We start from the raw sequence: 21,568 nt of genomic DNA on the forward strand, positions 1-21,568 counted from the left end.
GTTGTATGTGTATACATCTGTGTTCACAATAATAGCAGCGTGACATATTGCAAAATTTTGACTATTTATCTATTTTTTATTTTATTTTTTTATAAAATATAGTGTATCGTCTTCACCCGTTGGCGCTTCAGTTCTGTGTGGGTTTTGGCCTGCTGCATAAAATGTCTCTATTTGGCCCAATCCTTGTCTTCTAAAGTGTGATCAGATTGGAGGTACGTTTTCCAATAGGGTTGTTTTGACAGATCACACGTGACTACTGTCAAACTAATCACATAATTTTTTCAGTCTTCATTGACATTTCATTATGGAAAGACTTGCGCCTCAACAACGTTTAGAAATCGTACATTTTTATTACGAAAATCGACGCTCTGTGTGAATAGTTCATCGCGCGGTAAGGCCAACGTATGTGGTACAGCGAAGCCCATTTTTGGCTTAATGGCTACGTCAATAAACAAAATTGCCATATTTCGGCAACCTAAAGCCATTCAAGAAATAAAATTCCAAAGCCAACAACAATTGTATGCAGTCTATGGGCTGGAGGAATCATCGGCTTATATTTCTTCAAAGACGAGGCTGGCACCAATGTAGCAGTGAATGGCGAACGCTAAAGCGCCATGATAAACTTTTTGATACCGGAAATTGAAGACCGTGATCTTTACAGCATTTGTCTCCAACAAGACGGCGCGTCCTTGCCATATAGACCATGAAACAATTGATTTACTGTATCGCTCTTTCGGTGAGCAACTCATCTCACGTCTCGGATCAGTGGATTGGCCGCCAAGATCGTGTGATATCACACCTTTGGACTTTTAGTGGAGGGGCGTATGTTAAGTGCAAATTTTTGTGGTTAAACCAGCTTCGGCTGAGGCATTAAAGTTATTCACGAGATACCATCTGCAGTCCTCTTGCGAGTCATTCAAAATTGGTGTTTACGCATGGCAGAATTAGAGCGTAGCCTTAAGCCGCTTAGACCATTCAGACACTCATGGTTTCTTCAAGCATACGACTCCACACACTCAGAGAAATTCTAAGACTTTTTCGCCAGACTTCACTGAACTTAAAAAACAAAAAGAAACCCACTAAAAGGAACTTAATAGTGTAGCTATCGTAAGTTATGGAGGAATTTTAGAAAACAAGTCAAGCATCGATTAACATCTCTCGCTACAGCAGCGCCATCAGTTTCGTTTTTGAACACAAATCAGCTGATTGAAAAGCTTACATTTCTTAGTAGTCGGGATTTTAATAAAATTCTCGCCTACTTTTCATTTGATAATGGAATTCTGTCTCCTTTTTTCTTTTATTTGTTTCTTACTTTACTTGTTATTAAAAACACTCAGAGCAATGGAATTGGATCGATTTGTTTGTTTTCAAACAGCTGATTTTGACAATTTTCCTTATTTCATTTTATTGTGAAATAGTTTATTAACAAAATTAATGTTTAAAGGGATTTCGAGAAATTCATGTGCCTATTTTATGAGACTCATATTGTAATAACAGGGAGTTGGAAGAATGTCATCGTTAGCTCAGAGAACCCTGAAATAAACTCGCATATAATCTACTCAATAATTAATTTTATTAGTAATTTTTTTTTAGTATTAAATAAAAATTCATTTCATCAATTACAATAGAAATTTACCAGTCTGAATTTGCTTTGAATAGGATTATTCAAGATTTGCCTCTTTAAATGGGGAGTCCTCACTTCCTCATTTCAATTATCTACAATACATTTGTAACGGTCTAATATGATAGTTCCATTGCATCTAAACACACATTTGCCAGCTTACCTTCTGAACATTTTTACCAACACTGTCTAAATCTGCATAGCCAACAAACGAACTGCTTCAGGCACGGCCTTATCAACCGATATAAAGGTAAGGCAGTTTACTGTTATACCCTGCAAATATGCACCTACAGTGCAGAAAATTTGTTTGGTAAAGGAAGCGATTCATAATGAAAATAAAAACCAGACAAATCAAGAAGAATGACTATTAATTTCGAGTTAAATTAAGTCAAATAAGCATAATTAATGCTGTAATAAACTGCAGACTTGAAAAGCTCGTCCAGCTGGATACTTGCAGAGTAGCGCATTCATTTTGGTCAACGTTCGATGAACGAAGGATGCGGAACTTACTGAGGCGCCTTGAAAGCAATGCAAAAATGCTTGTTAGTAACACATCTCGCACCGATTTCTGCACGAGTTGTAGGAGTGAGATTTATGCTTCCCATGCCCATGCCCCAAATGCCCCGTACTTTGGAGATTGCAGTTTGGATTTCTGAGGAATCACTTCTTCCAATATCTGCACAGTTTGGGCACAGCATCGAAGCGTTGAACGTATGACACGCTGTGGCCACCGAATGGAATATTTTTTAAGAGCAACCCATTAAACCTAAGCATTCAACAAATTTTGAAGAAATCTTTCGATTTAACTGGTTTTTCGTATACTTATATTATATCTGATATGATTTCCGAAGAAGCAAATCTCACAGGAGGTGATAACTGATAAGTGAGAATGGGAAAAAAGAATTATCTTTACTCTATGCTAAACATTTTACCCAGAACTTTTTAATTAATCATCCTGTTTTTGTTTCGGACTAACTTTTCTACTAAATGTCTCTAGCTGTCCATATTTTAATATATACTATGAGTTAGGATGGAATTCCTTATGCTCCTTAACTACCTTTTCTTTAACAGTGGAATATTGGCTACTTTTTTTTATTTTACAAACCTTTATAGACAATTAAAAATATATACTGCAACAGTCTTCTCATAAGTGTCAAATATGATTGACGTACGACGCCAAGCAAAATTTACTAATCTTCCGATATGAAAAAAAATTAACTCGCTGCAAAATTTTTTAAGATATGATATGGTAAATTAAAAAAGGGGGCCTGTAAAGCCTTTATTCCCCTATAAGATACAAAGAAGAACACGGACATAAATTTTTTTTTTTAGTTTTTTTTTTTTATTGATCCAACATAAATTGGCAATATGTTTTGTATTTATGTATTGTATTTTTGTGTGTGTATGTTTTGTGCTCAGGCTCACGCTCACGTTTTGGTTACATGGTTTTTTCAAGAAAAACTTTACACTTTACACACGAGCTAGCTTTTGAGCTTCGTGAATTTCCATCTGTGAGCAGGCCAAACTGTCACCATAAATTTCGCTATTCATTCTGATTTTTCTTTTCTTGAAAGAGTGTGTGTGTGTGTATAGATGCCTCATCGGCTTGGTCATTGCCTCGTTTATTCTGTTTTAGTTTGTCTTCATTTTGTTTTTATGAATTATTTATGCACCCTTGAGTGTGTGTATGTGTATGCGTGTAATGTAAGTTTATGTGTGTATGGCCTTAATTTTTTTGTTTTATGCGTTAAAATTACATTTAAGAATATTCACTCTTGCTTCATTTTTCATCTACTACTTTTCATAATTTTGTTTTTTTGTTGCGTCCGTTTTCATCTACTCAGAATTACTTAATTTTTATGAAGTTTAATATTTTTCGTAATAATATAAACCTTACATATATATATTTTTATATATTTTAATAAAGTTAGAGAGGAGTATGTAGAGAAGTTGCATTGTGAGTACGCGCTTTTCCGTTTTTTTTGTGTTTTGCTTTTGTTTCTGTTCTTGTTTTTGTTATTTGAGTAACACTGGTATTTTATTCGTTCATTCGTTTGCGTACTGACTTTCCAAATCATTTCATTACTTTCATCGTTTATGTTGAGTTGTTATGCTATGTTATTATGTTATGTTATGTAAAGTTATGTTATGCATGTATTCATTATGCAACTATGTATGCATGTAGGTATATATGATTAGCAATGAGTTTAATGCAATGAGTGTGTGCGTGTTTAGCTGATCTTATTTGTTTTTATTATTCATACATTCTTATGCGTATGAGAGTGTGTTACGTTCATGGCATGTCTGGTTGTTGTATGTATGTACTTAAATTTACGTATTTTTTATGAATTTATTATGCTCGAATACTATGTATTCGTATTGTATGATTTGTTGTATGAGATGGCTGATATTTTGATTCAATTCGTTTCACTACAAACTATGTATGGATGTATGAGTGCTGGAATTCGACCCCTACTTACTGATCGTTTTTCATCCCTCTGTTGCATTTGTATTAAAAATAAAATTATTCTGAAAAACAAAAAAATATTCTGTTTTTTTTTTCTACTATCATCATCCAAAACTCATACAAAAGCCTCCTTTTCTTAACACATCTAATTGGTATAAATTTAATTGTCTGTAGCTTAGGTTTTATGTTAATTTCCACCATTAATAATATTTAAGTTTTATTTATATTAAAATTTAGTGCTTAATTATAAATAGTTTTAATTAAAAGCGTTTCGGGTTCATGCAAGCAACACAAATAAAGCGAATGTAAAATTTTTTTGTTTTTGGTTTTTCGTATAGGCGATTATATGACTGTACTCGTATATTATGTATGTATGTATGACTCAGTTATCTCTGATATAGTAGCGGCATATGAGCATGAGTATGTGTGTGTGTGTGTGAGTTATGAAGTGCGTATGGATGCATGAATACTTGATGAATTCGTTAGATGGGCGATGCCCGATGGTGTGCATCTCTCTCCATTATTCCTTGTTTTTCACTAGCAACATGCAGTTCTTCGCTGCCTTTTCCTGTCCCATTCTGTTGTACGCAGCGCATTCGTATTTTCATCCATTCGACGAAAGAGTCTGGTTATGCTTTTTTATTTCACTACTCTGTTTCTTTCCCTTTTCTTCATTGTTCTTGTTTTTTTTTATTCATTTCTTTCTCGTTTTTTTTAACAACGCATAGCAAATTTTCGTATTTCATGCGTGCTTTCGCTTAATTTATGTATACATATATATATTTAATAGGTATGTAAAATGTAAAGTGAGAGTAGTTATGTATTTATGAAATTCTTATTCTTATATATCAATATTTTTTAACGTAATTGCCAAAACACACGAATTTTGTAAACGTTTTCTTTTATGGAATTTTGATTTTTGATTTCAATTTGCAAATTTTTTCAATAAGAGTATTTGTTTTTTTTTTTGTTTTTTTTTCTTGTTTTCTGTTCAATTTCGCTGCCTAAAACATTTTACGTTTATATGAAAAAATGTTATTTTATTCAATAATTGTTTTGGTTTGAATAAGAAACGTCAGTTAAATGTATTATATTTAAAAAAACATCTTTTAACTCTCGCTTGCCCTACATTCAACCGTCAATTTCCGTTTATTTTATTTTTTTTTTAATTTTTTCATTTTCATTCTGAAATATTAGTAAGCTAAATACTAGTTTTATATTTATGTATGTTTGTTAATATTTGTAATTTTTTGTATATATGTATGCATTTTGTAAGCAATAATTTCACAACACTACATTTATTTATTTATAAATGGTAAATCGACGAATTTTCTTAGTATAATTTTTTTTGTTTGTTTTTTGAAGACATTTTATTTATAAATTTAGCTCAGTAAAATAATATTTAAAATACACTAATAATTAATATTAATACTAATAATAATTATTTTTGCTTCAGTTGAGTTTATATAAAAACTTGTGTATGTCTGTATGCATGTATGGGTATTTATACAATGGCCTAAGTGTGTCGGAAAGCTGATAGAAGGTAAGTTTTCACTAATTAATTATCACTAAATATTATAAAAACTGTTATACAGATAAAACTTATAACAAAAACTATTTCTACAATAAAAAAGCAAAAGCAAAAAATTATTGACGCTTTTAGGTGGGGCTGCATTTAAACAACAACTTTTATTTCTACAATAAAAAAGGAAAAAAAAAAACAGAGTATTGGCCTTTAGGTGGGGCTGCATTAACCAGAAGTACTTTTTCTTATTTCATAAAAAATGTTATTTATGTTATTTAATTAAACCACACAATTTGAAATAAAGAATAAATTCGTTACTACTTCCTACAAGTACAATCACCGAGCTGTTGATAAGGAAGTGCTTTGATTTGTTTAGATCAGTGAATTCATCGGTAAGGCAGTGAATCGCGTATATTGTGCTCGATTTTAAATGAATAAATAACGAGTACCATAAAAAATGTATTTCCCATGAAACGTATACTGAAACATAAATATTTCATGAATAAGCTGATTCAAAATACATCATGAACAAAAAAAATATCATATCACTAGGTAAAAAAAAAAAACACTTCCTCGTTCAATTGATTCGCTGTAATAGGAATGGTTTGTGTACAAACAAGCTCGGTTGTCGATAAAGTGGATCAAACTCATAAAGGCTAATGGCAAGTGGTTTTATAAAACAAAGGAGTGTAAAATAGGAGTTGTATTATCTAGAAAAGAATATTAAAACAAACACTATTGAAAAAAATGTTAAAAAATCAATATTTCAAAAAAATATTAAAAAAAAAATCAACAATAATATTTCAAAAAATATTTAAAAATATTAGGAAAATATAAAAAACGTATTATAAAAAAACATTTTAAAAAAAAAGTTATAAGAAGTATTAAAAAAGCACGGTATTCGTACATAATATTCGAATTTAAAAAAATATTAAAAAATATATTACAAAAGCATTTTTTTAAAAACAGGTATTAAAAAAAAACAAGTATTAAAAATATATTTAATTAAAAAAATTATAAAAAAAAAACATTAAAATATAAATATATTAAAAACAAATATTAAAAGCATATTCCAAGCAAACATATTAAAAAAGCATGAAAAATTGTATTTTGAAAAAATTTTATAAACTATATGTATATATGAAAAAAATATTAAAACTAATTATTAAAAAAAAATAATAATAAAAAAAATTATATTCGAATAAATTTCCGAGAATGTAAATTCGGAAGTAAAGTTTAATGAAGAACCTCGATGTCAAGACATTTTTTGGATTTGCTCAAAATAAATTTAAAATGCATATGTACATATGTATTTAAAAATATGTATATTTATGTATGTAGGTACATACATATATTGGAATGAAATATATAAAAAAAATGAAATATATATATAAAAATTTTAAAGAAAAAAATACTACAAAAAACTATATTAAAAAACAAATTTTCAAAAAAATGTTTTAAAAAGATATTACAAAAAATAATTATTCAAAAAAATGTATGTATATAAAGAATATTAAAAAAATATAATAAAAAAAATATAATAAAAAAAATATAAAAAAAAACATATATAAATTAAAACCATTTAAAAAAAACCTTATGTATTCGAAAATAAGATTTCCAAGAATATAAATTCGGAAGATAAACTTAACGAAATCAATGTCAATAAATGTTTTTTGGATTTGCTCATTTTTAGCTAAAAAAATTGTTTTGTTGAAATTGTTTTGAAAAAATTGTATTACTTCAAATAAAGATTTTTTAAAAGAATTCCTATAAAAATTTTGATTCAATCTAATTGGAGCTTCTTCATCGTGCAAACGATCTCGTCTACATTGGTTTATCAGTCGCTTCGTGCTCAGTAAACTGCCTAACCACTAAATGCCGATAAAGCAGGAATTGACTTGAGCCCTTCTTTAGTCTGTGTGGCTGGTGGGCAGTAAAGCAGTGCAAGCATGTGGATATTTAGCGATAAGGCAGTGTCTACTTTAATCGAATTGGGTTGTATTTTATCGGTGTTTTATATTAAGTAATTAAACTCTTAAAAACTACAAAAATCTACATTGAAAATGAATAAAAAGTTAATATTAATACAAGTTAAAATTTAATGAAAAGCTGGCATTTAAAATGAGATATAACTAACAGAAAAAGCGCAGAAAAATAGAATCCGAAAGGCTTATGTTTTTGTGTTTTTGTAAAGTACACAGCTAAACCAAAATAAAACAACTGATTGAGCGATAATTATTAGGGAAATAACTACACAAATGGTAGAAACTATAATAAAATCTTTTTACTTCGTAAAAGCAACAATAAAAAAATTTTAATGCAAGGTAATTAAGAATTAGGCAGGATAAAATGATAAATTTCAAATATTTATAGCTATCGTCACCCAAAAAACAAGTCCTCATTCCTATTTGAGCAATATATAGTCACACTTTCTTGCAATTTTTTTATACATATGAAAATTTTTCTATTTACTAAAATTTGTTAATTTTATTCTGCATAATTCAGTCTTTATATATGGGCATATGTGTGTTTGGGCGCCATTTAAATATTCGTAATTTATTATTAAATCAAGACGCACTTTGAAATAATAATATAAATTTTTATAATTTTTTTCTTCTCTAAACCAGAGCGGAAATGACGAGTGTAGAAAACAGACCAGATTCATAAATGCGTTGTGGTGTTGGATATTAATTTTGATGTACGTACATAGGTGAAATTATTTATAATTCAAAGCTTGAATAAAAAGTGAAGGCAATCAAGAATATTTTGGAGAAAAATTGAGAAAAAATTATTTTATTTTGCAATTAAAAAATCGCAAAAAATTATAGAAGAGCCGAAGGCCACAGTAGCCAAATATTGCGAGTAACTTAATCACTGAATGAATATTAAGTAATGTAGAAATAATTTTATAAAATAAAAATAAAATTTAATACATAAAAAGTAATAAAAATATATAAAACAAAACAATAAAATTAAAATAAAAAACAACAACAACAAAAACTGAAATAAAGAGACATTTTAACAACAAAATTAGTAGTAATTTACTATTAAAAAATGGAATACGAAGAGTACACAACCTTCGGAAAATTTTTGAAATCAGGAAAAAAAACATGAGAAATAATATTTTTTGTATAAGTCATACAAAAATTAAAAATAAAGAAGTTTAAAATTTATAAAATAAAAATTAAAACCGTTAAAATTATAAAAATATGTCGTAAATTATGAAATGAAATATCATACGAAGAGTGGATGCCTAATACAAACCTTTGGGAAACTCAGGAAAAAACGCAACAAGCAATTAGTCGTAGGACATAAAAATTAAAAAATGTATAGAAATTAAAAAAACAATATGTGGTAAACTACTATTGAAAATAGAAAAAAATATTTATTACATAAAAAAATAATAAAATATGTCGTAAATTAGTAATAAAAAATGAACTACAAACAGAAAAATAGAAGAAGAGATGACTAATACATACAAACTTTGGAAAAGTTTTGAAATCAGAAACAAACTAAAAATATAAAAAAATAGTCGTATGTCTAATCCAAAACAAAATAAACAAATTAAAAGAATTTTGATGATAAAAATATGTCGTAAATTTTTACAAAAAAATAGAAAAAAAATTTCAAAAATTAAAGCACATTATAATAATAAAAATATGGCGTAAATTAACACAAAATGAAAATATGTATAAATAAGAAGAGGAGATGGCTAATACAAACCTTTGGAAAAATTTTGAAATCAGAATGCTTAAAACAATTAAGCAATATTTTTTCACCCAATGGAATTTGGAAAAATTACAAAATAAAATTACAAGAATGGACTTACAAACCTTGGTTTAAATGAAGTAAAACTTGAATTTCAATTAACATAAAAAAATAATGAAAAATAATAATTAAAAAATTAATAAAATTTTAAAAAGCATATAGAAAACACAATAATATTAATAATAAAAATTCATAAAATTCCAAAAAGCACAAGAAAAACTATTTTTTTTTAAAGGATTATGAAAATCATAGCATAATCCAACTAACAAAAAAATTTAAAAATATAATGAAAATCAGCAATAGTTCAATTGAAAAAAAATCGAAGTCATATATTATTTAGCAAGTAAAGCATTTTACAAACAAATTCGAGTGCAACTTAACTGTAAAATTTAACATCAGAAACTTTTTATCACTTAAACCTAAGAAACCTTAAAACATTATTGTAAACGCAACGTAAAGTATGTATGTTTGTATGTATATAAATTACAAATTTGAAAAGGGAAAAAACACACTTTAATACCTAAGAATTTTAAGGTAAAAAATTATAAACGTAAAAAGCTTTCAAAGTGCAGAGAAAGTGAGGAGAGGTTAAAAGGGGGCTTAAAGATTGCGGATATATTTTGTATAATACAAATTACAGTGTAAAAATTGTGTGGTGGTGTCGCAGTGCTCATTGAATGCCTAAATTAAAATGTGAAAGTTGCATAAAATTTTCTATGAATAATTTTTACAATTTAAAACTGCACACAGTTTTATTAATTTTTGTTAGCAGGAAGAGCTTGAATGATTAATTTGAGTAATTTGTGCGTAACAGAATTTCTTTCGATACTCAAACTAATTTTTATAATTAAAAAAAAAAAACGAGGTTATAAATATAAACAATTATAGATAGTTTCCTTTTTTTTGCTTTTCTCTTTGTTTAAAATTTGTTAAAAGCAACTTATAAAAAGGAAGGTAAAAAGTAATTAAAAAGTGGAAGAGCGTTTTAAGATCTAAATGAAAGTGTTGATTGCGCATTTAGGAAAAAATGTATTAATATATTCTAAGAAAATGTCATTTGAACTAGAAGTTTGGCAGTTGGCACTAATTTTTAAGGAAAATAGCAAACATTTTTCCGTAATTGAATTTTCGTTTCTTTTTAATGCGAAAACACACGATTGTGCTTAGAATTTCCCACACCCTGTGTTTCTTTGGTCCTCAACCAAATGCCTAGTTCATTGGACAGTGAGTTGCAAGTATAAGTATGGTAAGAATAAAAATACATACAAGTAAAAATATTTTTAAACCTTTTTGCTTGTTGCAAATTACTTTTCCTCAATATTTATAATTAAAAATTAATGACTTCATTGTTTACACAACAAAACAAAGCTAATATCACTCACTGAACAAGCAGCGAATCTCGTTCAATGGAAATTAAACAAATTTTAAATTTAAATTTTTTTATGCCGAACTTATTAAATAAAAGATTTGAGCTGGAAAAAAAAATAAATGTAAACAAGTTTGCGATTTTCACGAAAATTTCATTTTTGAAAAAAGGCAAAGACAAAAAAAAAACACAATTTCGTGAATGAAAATTATTTTTTTTTACATCAATGCGCCAAATGTAATAAATATCAAACTTTTCTTTAATTTCTTTTCAAATACAAACTTAAGTTTCTCACTTTCCGGTTTATAAAACCCTAGAAATTTGTGCAATAAAGTCATTTTTTATTATGTATGTAAAAAAAATAATGTAAATCCTACTTTCTCACTTTTCCGTAAACATAACTAAATTTCTCGCAAAAAATTCACTTTTTCAACTTAATTTTAAAAATTTTAAGATAAATTACAATTCTTAAATTTAATAGGACACAAACAGTTGAAACTGTTTGACTTAATACAAAAATACATTTTAAAGCAAAATATTAAAATGTAAACAAAATTTAAAAACTGCAAATTCACACTTATTTGAATTAAAAATTACAGTAATTGCTTTACAAAAATGGCAAATTAGTGTTACATCTTATGGAAAAAATACATTTTAAAATAACTCTCAACCGCACACTTCAAATTAGTCCGAAATTTCCAATTTTTTTTTCTTCAAATAGATGCGTAGAGATGCGTATTAACATTTTTAAATACAATTGATTCAATACAATAATTGAGATTTAATGCAAGAGTTTTAAATTAGTGGAAGACAGTAGCATAGATTTGCGCAAACTTTTGCTGTTTGGGTGATAAAATGCACAAATTAAATTTAATTAATATCTTTAAGTGCACACAAAGCAAATCAGCGGCACTCATGCAACTTACACAAAAATGTATGCGACACTGGTTTTGTGCGCTGCTAACGCGGTGTATAAACAACATAGTCGAATTACAAGAACACGAACATTCATCAACATTCTTTAGAATTATTATGTCTCTCATGCTGTAGTGTTACTAACAGCTGCATGAGCACTTTTCAATTGAATTACTATATGTTAACACTGGGATTTGTGCGCTGCCAACGCGGTGTGTAAACAGCATAGTCGTATTCATGAATATTAATGAATTTTCTGTGGAATTCTTATGTCTCTCATGCTGTAATGTTACTAACAGCAGCGTGAGCACAACTGGTTTCAGTTATGTTAACTTACAAGAGGCTTTTGAGATTTGACTACTAATGAATTCTTCAAAATATTGGACATGCCGGTCTGTGCAACCCTACTTTACTTTGTTTTTAAATTTTCTATTGAAGAGTGAAAAATCTACTTTCTTTTATTCTGCAGAGTCATTTAGAGGAAATTTAGAATTAGCATGCGCAAACTAATTTGCACAAACTGTATGAACCGGTCTGAAATTTTATATATGATTTTTTGTCTTTAAACGCAAATTGCGCAACCGTACTTTTTTTTTTTCAATTGTAAGAGTGCAAAATGTACTTTCTTTTATTCTGCAGAGCCATTTAGAGGAAGTTTAGAATTGCTTGCGCAAACTAATTTACACAAACTTTATGAACCGGTCTGAAATTTTATGTTTTTTTGTCTTTAAATGCAAACTGCAACATAATTTGGTTACTTTAAGGAAAATACAACAACAAACATTTGCTTGACTTTTTGAAGGTAGTGCCTCGGCTTTAAAACACAGTCTACTTTTTAAACGCACAAAATTCGTTACTTAATTGCGGCTACTTTTCCTCTAAATGCTGCCACTTCATGTTCACAAAATAGGCAAAAAAAATTTAATTTGGAAAAGTTTGCACAAACCGCCCTTCAAATTAATAATAAGTAAATTGAAATTTAAAAAAGTTAGCACAAGAAATTTGTGCAGTAATATCAAATAACTATTGAAACCCCCATTTTTTTCTAATCCTAAGTGCAATTCAGTAAAATTTCAATAAACATAAAAAATTATAGGTTTGCGCAAACTTTTTTGTAAATGTTTTGCACACACTTTAAGCATCACATTTCGTTTACTCAACTACATAAAACTATGCAAATCGTTTTGAAAAAATACAATTTTCAAAGTTTGTGCAAACTACATATTATTGAGTTACTGCTGCTTCCTTGCTACTTCCGGGTGCCGTTGATAACAAAAAGGTAAACATTTTTACTAATTTAGTTTGCATGAGATTTGCTGTGTGCTGTGTGTGTGTGTGTGTATGTAGGCTTGTAGTTGAATTTTTTCCGTGTACTTTAACTGACTGTTCGTAGTTCACTTATTTTAATTACACATAAAAATGTATGGCTTATAAAAACTTGATTGATACTTCTTCGCTTTCTTCGTTTCACATTCCTAACTGCTTCAACTATTTTGTTACAATAAATGCTTGAGTGTTCATCATTTCATATATGTATATGTAAGAGTACTATTATATTTATGTAAAATAATGTTTTCTTTGTTTGGTTTGCATTTAAAAGTAAAATTTGGTTTTATATTGTTTTGTTTTGCCTACAGCAAATAAACACAAATAATACGCATTGTATTTGTTGCTGTTGTTGTAAAATATTTTACTGGTGTTTTCGTCTTAATGAAGTAGTTGTTTCTCTTGCTCTTACTTTCTTATGCGCTTATGCGCTTATGCTATTCTGCTCTCTCACTTGTATGCATTTTTCTCTTCTTATCCTATTTTTAATTTTTCCTTTCACGTAAAACATTTAATAGTCATATATATATTTTTTTCTTGTTCGTTTTTGCAGTAATATTAATTATAATTATATGTATGTATTGTATAATATAAATACGTTTCATATATGTATGTTTATGTAGGTATGCAATATTTTTTTTTTTTGTTTTAATTATTCAACTTTCGTCATACAACTCCTCTGCAACTTTTTTACTTTTACTTTCTTATTTTTTGCATTTTTTCATCATAATTTTTTTTTGTTACGTATTTTTTTATAGAAAAAAAAGAGAGAGTGTTTGCATATAGTTTCACTTTTACATTTACTGTTGTGATGTTCATATGTGTATGGATGCAAGCCTATACTATATATTTATCTCTTTCGCACAAATTACGCCCGTGATTTGAATTTCGCACTCACACACTTCCCCTCTTGGTAACTCACTTATATTACTCGCTCCCTCTCTCCCGTGCGCAGTCTAACTATTTTGAGAGGGAATACATACTTATTTTCAATTACCGCTACTAACTTTTCCTCTGCTTTCACTCGCGCTATTTAGCTCTCTCTCTCTCTCTCCTTCTCTTTCTCTTACTCCATTAATCAACTAATTTCTCTTCTCATTCACCAACTATTCCATGGGAAGAAAAAAATTGGTCTGGCGATGCTCGCTGCGGTTGCTGCTGCTGTGACTAGTGGGGCTGGGAGGTTTTACATTTTTCTTCTAGTTGTTGTTGTGCTAGTAAATTGTGGTTTTTGTTACTACAGCTATCGGTTTACAAATTACACTGCCATAGTATCGTAGGCTGTGAATCCTGCGCCACTTTGTTGTTGGAGTTGTTTTGGACCGGCTTCGTTTCTATTGATTGCCGAAGTTGAAGAGTTGAGAAGAACAAAACAACAAAAATCCATAATTAGTCAAACAAAATTATAGAGACAATTTTTTTTGTTTTTAATTTACATATTAATACCTACATAAATGAGTGATAGTTGTTGTAAATAATTGCAATTGAGGATATGTATGCACATATACATATACATAGAGGTGGTTTTTGTAAATATTTAGCTCATTCATGAGTATAATTCATTTCAGTAGTATAATTGGTCAGTTGTTACATTTTACTTATTTATGAATACAATAATCGGTTAAATGTTTAGTAGGATAAGAGTAGATTAAATTATAGTAAATTTACATACATTTTGTATTTTAAGAGGCAATGGTCGATAGATAAAACAAGAAGTGAGTTTGCCAAGTATTCAATAACCTGACCTCAGTGGCTTGACTAAGTAAAAATTATTGCAAAAAAATGGGTAGATGGCGGTAACTACTCCACACTACACTACTCGGCTTTCAGTAAATTTAGCAAACTCGTTTGTTGGGCTGACGGCATTTTAGAAGTTTGTTTAAATTTCTTTGACTTCCATTCTTCTATTCTCTTTACGTTTTCCTCTAGAATTTGTTAAAATTTCTATGCTTTCTTTTAGAAGTTTGTTCAGGTCTCTTTGTTTTTCATTCTCCCTATGCCTTCTTTTACTTTCTATTATTTTTTTAATTATATTATATTCATAACCTAATATTACCTTATAATCAAACCTAATCTAATTTTAGTTTACAAGTATTTGGTACTTTGACAGTTTCCTTTCAGATCTCCCTCACAGCTCATTTAACTTACTAACATTACTTTATGGCAAAATTACTCTAAAATTTCCACTTCAATCTATGTAATCTTCTAATTCATCAATTTTAGGCCCAAGCTTAGTACTAAATTCTTGAGGAATAGAAGTACTTTTAGCCTTCCCTCGCATAAGAACTCAGTGAAGCTCTTTCTAACGAGGAAAAGGGTCTCAAATCTTCACAGATTCACAGACCTCAAGAACCTCTAGATGAGAGTTATGCTTGCCCCGGCTATACTTTTCAGTTACATATTCAGTTAAAAGAAAAACCAGAAACTGGCTGGAAATAGTGATTCTTCATTTAATTTCAAGGCTAAGTCTGTTTCTTGTGCTAATGCTGGTTAATCAATGCAATGCAATCAAAACTCTTTACCACTTCAAAATTCCATCTATCAATAGTGACAGGGGGGTACTTCGTCTGAAGCTTAAACCAGCAATTGAATAGTCTTATCACATGCAGGGACCGTCTTTGGCCGAAAATAAGTCCATGTCATTCCGGTAACGAGAACCGACTTTTGGGAGGAACAATAGACACTCTGCCTGAGAATTCGATTGCCATACACGTTTTATGGGAATAAGTAATTGAGAGCTCTATTAGTTTTAAAAAAGAAAAATCTTAATATTTGCTTTGTTGAAAATGTTCATAACACGAATCCGCTGGCAGAGTATTGTTCAGAGCGCCATTGCATAGTTAAACAGCATCCCCTACAACATTTTTTAGTTTTGCAAACAGCAACCCTAAGTTACATTTTACCCACTAAAAACTTTCACGCCGTGAACAACTGCACAATTGAATATAATTTTTTGTTTGTTTTTCCCTGCTATTCTTTGCTATTTTATGAACACTAATATTCTACTAAAAAGCCATCTATCCTTCTTTCAGTTGCCTCTTAAACATACAAGCAGTATTTCCTCATAGATGTAGACTTCAAGTTCAGCTGTAAGTTCTTCATTAAGCATATTGGTTAGTATTAAAAGATGGCAAGCGCGCTGTAACTGTATGATAAAAAAGCAAGTGTTTAAAACTCTCGCATTTTTTGTTGTTGGGTGTACATAGAAGAGCTTTTAAAATTTCGTGCAATTGTGTGATCTCGCATGAGTGTTGCTATACATTCAATTTAAGGGGAACTAGTTTTAAAAATTTGTTAAGAATATATTGCAATGCTGTTGGTGGCAGAGGGACGGCAGATAGGCGTCTTGAAAGTAGTTCTTACTATTATTAAAGCTTCAATACAGTAGGTTCTGTTTTTATGCGGCTTTTTTTTATGCGGTTTTGAAATAGTGCGGTTTTTTTTTTAATTACAAAATGCATGTCGACCTATCGGGAATTGTACATATAAACAAGATTCTAAACCAGCTAAGCAAAAACTCATCACAGATTACATCAGAAAAGCTAACCCTACAAGTATGGAAGATATATAAAGATATAATTTTCAAAGATACAATATTTTGTTTATGCGATTTTATTTAATTATTTCAGATTCATGCGGTCTATGGAACGTATCTATTGTAATAATATGGGACTAGTGCCCTTTTTTATGCGATTATTTCAGATTTATGCGGTTTTAGCATTTGAAACGTATCTATAGTTTTACTATAGAACTAGTAGCTTTTTTTATGCTGTTTTTTTTTATGCTGTTTCTTGCGGAACGTATCTAACGCATAAAAACAGAACCTACTGTACTTTGCTATTAGTGATACTAAATTACAGTCTACTAAAATTGTATCTATGATATGTTTTTTGATATTTTTGAGTGCTTTCCAGGTAAACTAAGTTTATACTCGCATGCGCAAATTCGCAGAGTTGAACTTAGCTTCACAATTCACCACAGCCCAACTTGCATTGAACATTTGACTCTAGGTACTATATCATAGTGTCCTATATACACAACTATACATTCACATGTCGTTATATATCCTTTGTAAGGAGCCAAGATTCTCATAAAATTAGGGCTTTGGGTCTCAATGATAGGAAAGACCCAGCTGAATTAGACTAAGATGGAAAAAGCAGTACTTAATTGCTATTGACGCTTATATTCTGAAAATATTTCTATGTGTAGGGAGAGCTTTTTTGAATTTTGTGATACATATTCGACCGAAGAAGGCATTTGGAAAAAGAATAATAAAGTTTATAGGTGTTTTAATTAACTTCTTAATACAAGTTTATCGACAACATTTCGTCTACTTTATATTTCTGCCAGTCCTTGATAGGCAAGAAATTCATATTTTATAAAAACAAAAATGTAGTTTGCTTGCTTTTCAAGAGCGAAATCTTAGAAAATATCTCAAAAATTACTAAGGTAAATGAAGTAAAATTTGATTTAAGGAAAAAAACGTTATAAAACTATTTCGTGGAAGCCCACATGTTATTGGGGAAACATTTTTCTAAGGAAAGAGACAAAGAGAGTGTAATAGAATATTTTTCATCGCTAATAAGCTGCTTTCTATTCAGCAACATCTAGCGAGTAGTGAATAAAACAAAAAATTACCCTTGAATTCAACATATGATTTTTTTTGTGTGGCATTGCTTTTCAAAGCGTTCCGCTTGAGAGTATGCAAAATATTTTGATCCCGTCAGAGGACGGTCAAAAGACAAGAGTCGTGCTCCTCGCCACATGTCGGTCAAACTGTCATTCCATTGTTTATCAAAGGTTTGCGCCTAAAGCATATCGCTTGTGCGGAAAGCGACTAGTCGCTTGATCATTGCTAAACTGTTATTACTTTCACATACAAATTTTCCGCTTGGCGTGCAGCGGAAAATTCTAGCGTGTAGAGATGTGATGAATCGAATGCGGCAATAGACTGCCTCATTCGTACTTTCACCTAAGTTAGGGAAGTAGTGTTGCTTGACAAAGAAAGTGCAAAGGCACGTTTATGATGTTAACTTATGGCTGGCTTTTCTAGCATGCGCACTTTCATTGAAAGCGCGAAATGCTTTGATCAACAGTTGAACCCCAAATATACAATAAGTATTTTTGAACTCGCGCCACAAATGTTTGAAAATTTCAAATAAAGTAAAGGGCATTGACAATGCGAGGAATTTTGAACTTATTTTTGACAACAGCGCATCAACTTGCATATAGACCACATTCCAATATATCATAAAAGAAATGAAAGATGTGAGAGTTGTTGATATGAGTAAAATGTAACTGTATTCATTCCTTTTAAAAATATTGGGGCATTTCAGAATATTCTGGTACTATGAATATCTAAACCCAGGCATGGCTGGTTGAAACCATTATTCATAAAGTCGTGACGAGTGATTAGAAAACTATTTCAGGAACAAGAAGTGCGCATTGACCCTTCTACACGATGTGCACAATACAAAGGTATGACCAACATCAAACCCTAAATCGGACCTTAGCGAATTCGAAGGAATCAGATGATTTGCTGAGATAATAAGGGAAAAAACAGAGGTGGGCAGAAACTGATAGTGTTCGTCATGTATGAAAAAATTAATGCAGCCTCTGAACTTGTTGATCGCTGCTTTCTCAACAAAGACTGATTGAAACACTGATTGTATTCAACTAACCTCACTTTACACATCCGCCTCTCTCTCTCTCTCTGTCTTATCTAGTATTAGCAAAAGTTACTCTTACAATTTTGCTTCGGATGGTCAAACCTTGTAATTTATCTTTATTGATAGCAACTCTAAAGGCGGATTAAGAAAATTTGCCTCCCATGCAGCTTCGAAATTCCCAACACCTTTTATACTATAAATTATTGGATCATTTAAATAGGGGTACATCAGGAACAAACGTTTCTTAGTTATCAAATAACTCACGCATAACTTTATTACCTAAATTTTTGAGTACGGAAAATTTTTCATGGAACTCATCTTCATAGTTTTGGTATCTATTTTGAAAATAAGCCAATAAAGTTCAGGGTTACTCTTAAAATATTTACAAATTTGTTGATAATTCCCAGTGCCATTTTTAATTTTTTCGCAGTGGATTCTCTTGCGCCGATCAAAAAAAACGCCCTTAGAATTATCATCGAGCGATGGGTTGAGTAGAGGTCTTAGCTGCACTTGCTTTTAATGGACTTTGAAAAAGTCTTCGATAGCATCAATCGGAAAACCAACTGGTATGCTCTAAAGAGAAGACATAACCCAGACAAGCTAATTGCTCTGATAAGGGAGTACTAAAGAGACTCGAGCTGCTCCTGCATAAGGTATTGCTTTCTGAGGCTTTTCCAGGTGCTGAATAATGCACGACAAGAATGCATATTGTCTCCAATGCAGTTTCTTTTTGTCGTCGAGAACGTCATATGTAGTCAATTGCTTATGTAGCGTAAATGCGAAATCCGCTCCTAAAAAACTGCATATGGCACGCGAAGGAAAACCAGTTTTACTCCTTTAAAGAGTACAAAAATTGGGTTAGAAAACGATGGATATATAAAATACAGTGTCTCTTTCCATGTAAACACATATGTATGTATGTAAACAGTTATGTAAGCATACAGTTATTTGCATTGTTTATGAGTGTCAGAGTTAAACGCAGCAATAAAAGCTTACAATTGCAACTTATTTTTAAATTTGTGTAACTTTTAAAGCAGATATTCTCGTTTGAAAAACTTATACCGATCGATTATAGAATAGGCTAAGTATACTTAAAAGAATTTTTACAATAATCAAACTGTGATTTGCCATTCAACTCAAACACAAGGAATCACAATAAATGTAATTGAAAATAAATGCTTAAATAATAAAAAAATATTATTGCAAAAATAAAACACAAACATGCAATTGTTAGGTTATTGACAAAACTACAAAGAAAAAGTATGTATTTTACCCATTTAATCATATCTGACTATGTGGCTACGCATGCATAGAACAATAAAAACAAACAAATATTAATTATTATTAAATATAAAATGCATAAGCGTGTAATTTTTTTAATGTTTTTACACACAAACACTTTACACTGCGATAAAATAATCAACTTACAATGGCCGTCGACTATGGTGGGTAAGTACGAGTAGTTTTTTTGTAGGTAGTAGAATTGGTAGTAGAAGTAGTTTACATAGTAGTAGAAGTGAGAGAGTTGTACCACAGGAATTAAATAAAAAAATAACCAATAAAAAATAATTTTAATTAAATGTTACATTATTTGTGTTTTAAGGTTAGCATTTATTTTATTTAATTTTTTTTTTACTTTTTTTTTTTACTTTTTTTTTGTTGAATTTTTGAACTTAACGAAAACTATTTATTTAGTTAGGCTTAAAAATTGCATTTCCCAACAAGATTAGTGCAAGTAATAATTAACAACTTTTTGCAATGAAACGCATTAAATTAAAAACACAGTAAGTCTCAGCTACTCATTATTAAGTTTTTTTTTTGTGGCAATAATAATATCAAAATTTTCGAACTTTGCGCAAAATCTTTAATCTACATAATAAATTATTAATTTTTTAACGCTACTGCAACCCTTCTAATTTTTTGAATACAGAACTAAATAATTGCGTTCTAATAAATTCCACAAATTTGTGTTATTTTAACTACAAACTTTAAAAAAAATGTAAGATTAAAAATTTTAAAATTCTTAATTTTCCAATTTTAAATTTTAAAATTTTATAATTAAAATATAAATTTTTTTTTAAATTTAAATTAAAAATTTTTTTTTATTTAAATTTAAATTTTTTTTAACTTTTTTTTTAATTTCTAATATTTTCTAACTTGTGCTACATATTTTAACAGTTATTAAAAAATTTCACAACCTCGTTTTTTGTTCTTTCTTTTTAAATTAAAACTCTTTTATGATTTTTTTTTTATAAATATTTCGTGTGTTCTTTTTCGTGTCTTTAATACATTACCTTTCAATCAGTTTGCGCATTTCTTCAGTTGTACGCTGATCCTTTTGTAGTGGGGATCTTTTGACAGCTGCTTACATTTAAATTTTAGTTTTTGTGCATTTATTGAGTTTTGAGAATCAATCGTTTCCCAACCGTTAGCACAAATATATTTTAATTTCAGTATGAAAAAGTTCCGTAATCACAAATGATAAAAATAAAAAGGAGAAAGAAAAGTTATAAATAATCAATAAATTAACATAAAATGTATACATATATTTTTTTACTAAATCTAAAAATGTAAAATGGAATTGTATGTATGAATTGGCCCATAGAATTTTTCAATATAATAATGACCTTTATTAAATGTTTATTCGAACTTTTAAATGTCGGGAAATTATTAAAAAAATATTCAAAATTATGTGCGATTAAATTCTAATATTTATGATATTTTATACAAAAATTACAAAATATTAGTGATAAATTCGGTGGAAAATAATTTACAAAATCTCTTGAAATGCAAGCTACTGAAAAATTCCAAAACTTAATATATTATTTTTCAAAGTGATAAATGAACTTTGTTTGCTTATTTAATTCGTCAATAGAAACTATCTAAAAGCTGGTAGGAAATTATAAAGAAA

At 29.4% G+C, this 21,568-nt stretch overlaps 1 protein-coding gene across 1 annotated transcript in view; it reads right to left on the reverse strand.

The window, feature by feature from the left end:
• Positions 1 to 9,700: 9,700 nt before the first annotated feature.
• Positions 9,701 to 21,568, reverse strand: part of LOC128867720 (cell adhesion molecule Dscam2) — a 245,634-nt gene continuing 233,766 nt past the window's right edge. The window contains exons 23-24 of the mRNA XM_054109170.1: positions 20,952 to 21,018; positions 9,701 to 14,322 (exon numbers count right to left, since the gene is read on the reverse strand). Of these exons, the coding sequence (XP_053965145.1) occupies positions 14,247 to 14,322; positions 20,952 to 21,018 (143 nt within the window). The 3' untranslated portion in view covers positions 9,701 to 14,246. The remainder of the gene's footprint in view (positions 14,323 to 20,951; positions 21,019 to 21,568) is intronic.

This window comes from Anastrepha ludens, chromosome 6 (genome assembly GCF_028408465.1).
Source record: "Anastrepha ludens isolate Willacy chromosome 6, idAnaLude1.1, whole genome shotgun sequence".
NCBI lineage: Eukaryota > Metazoa > Arthropoda > Insecta > Diptera > Tephritidae > Anastrepha > Anastrepha ludens.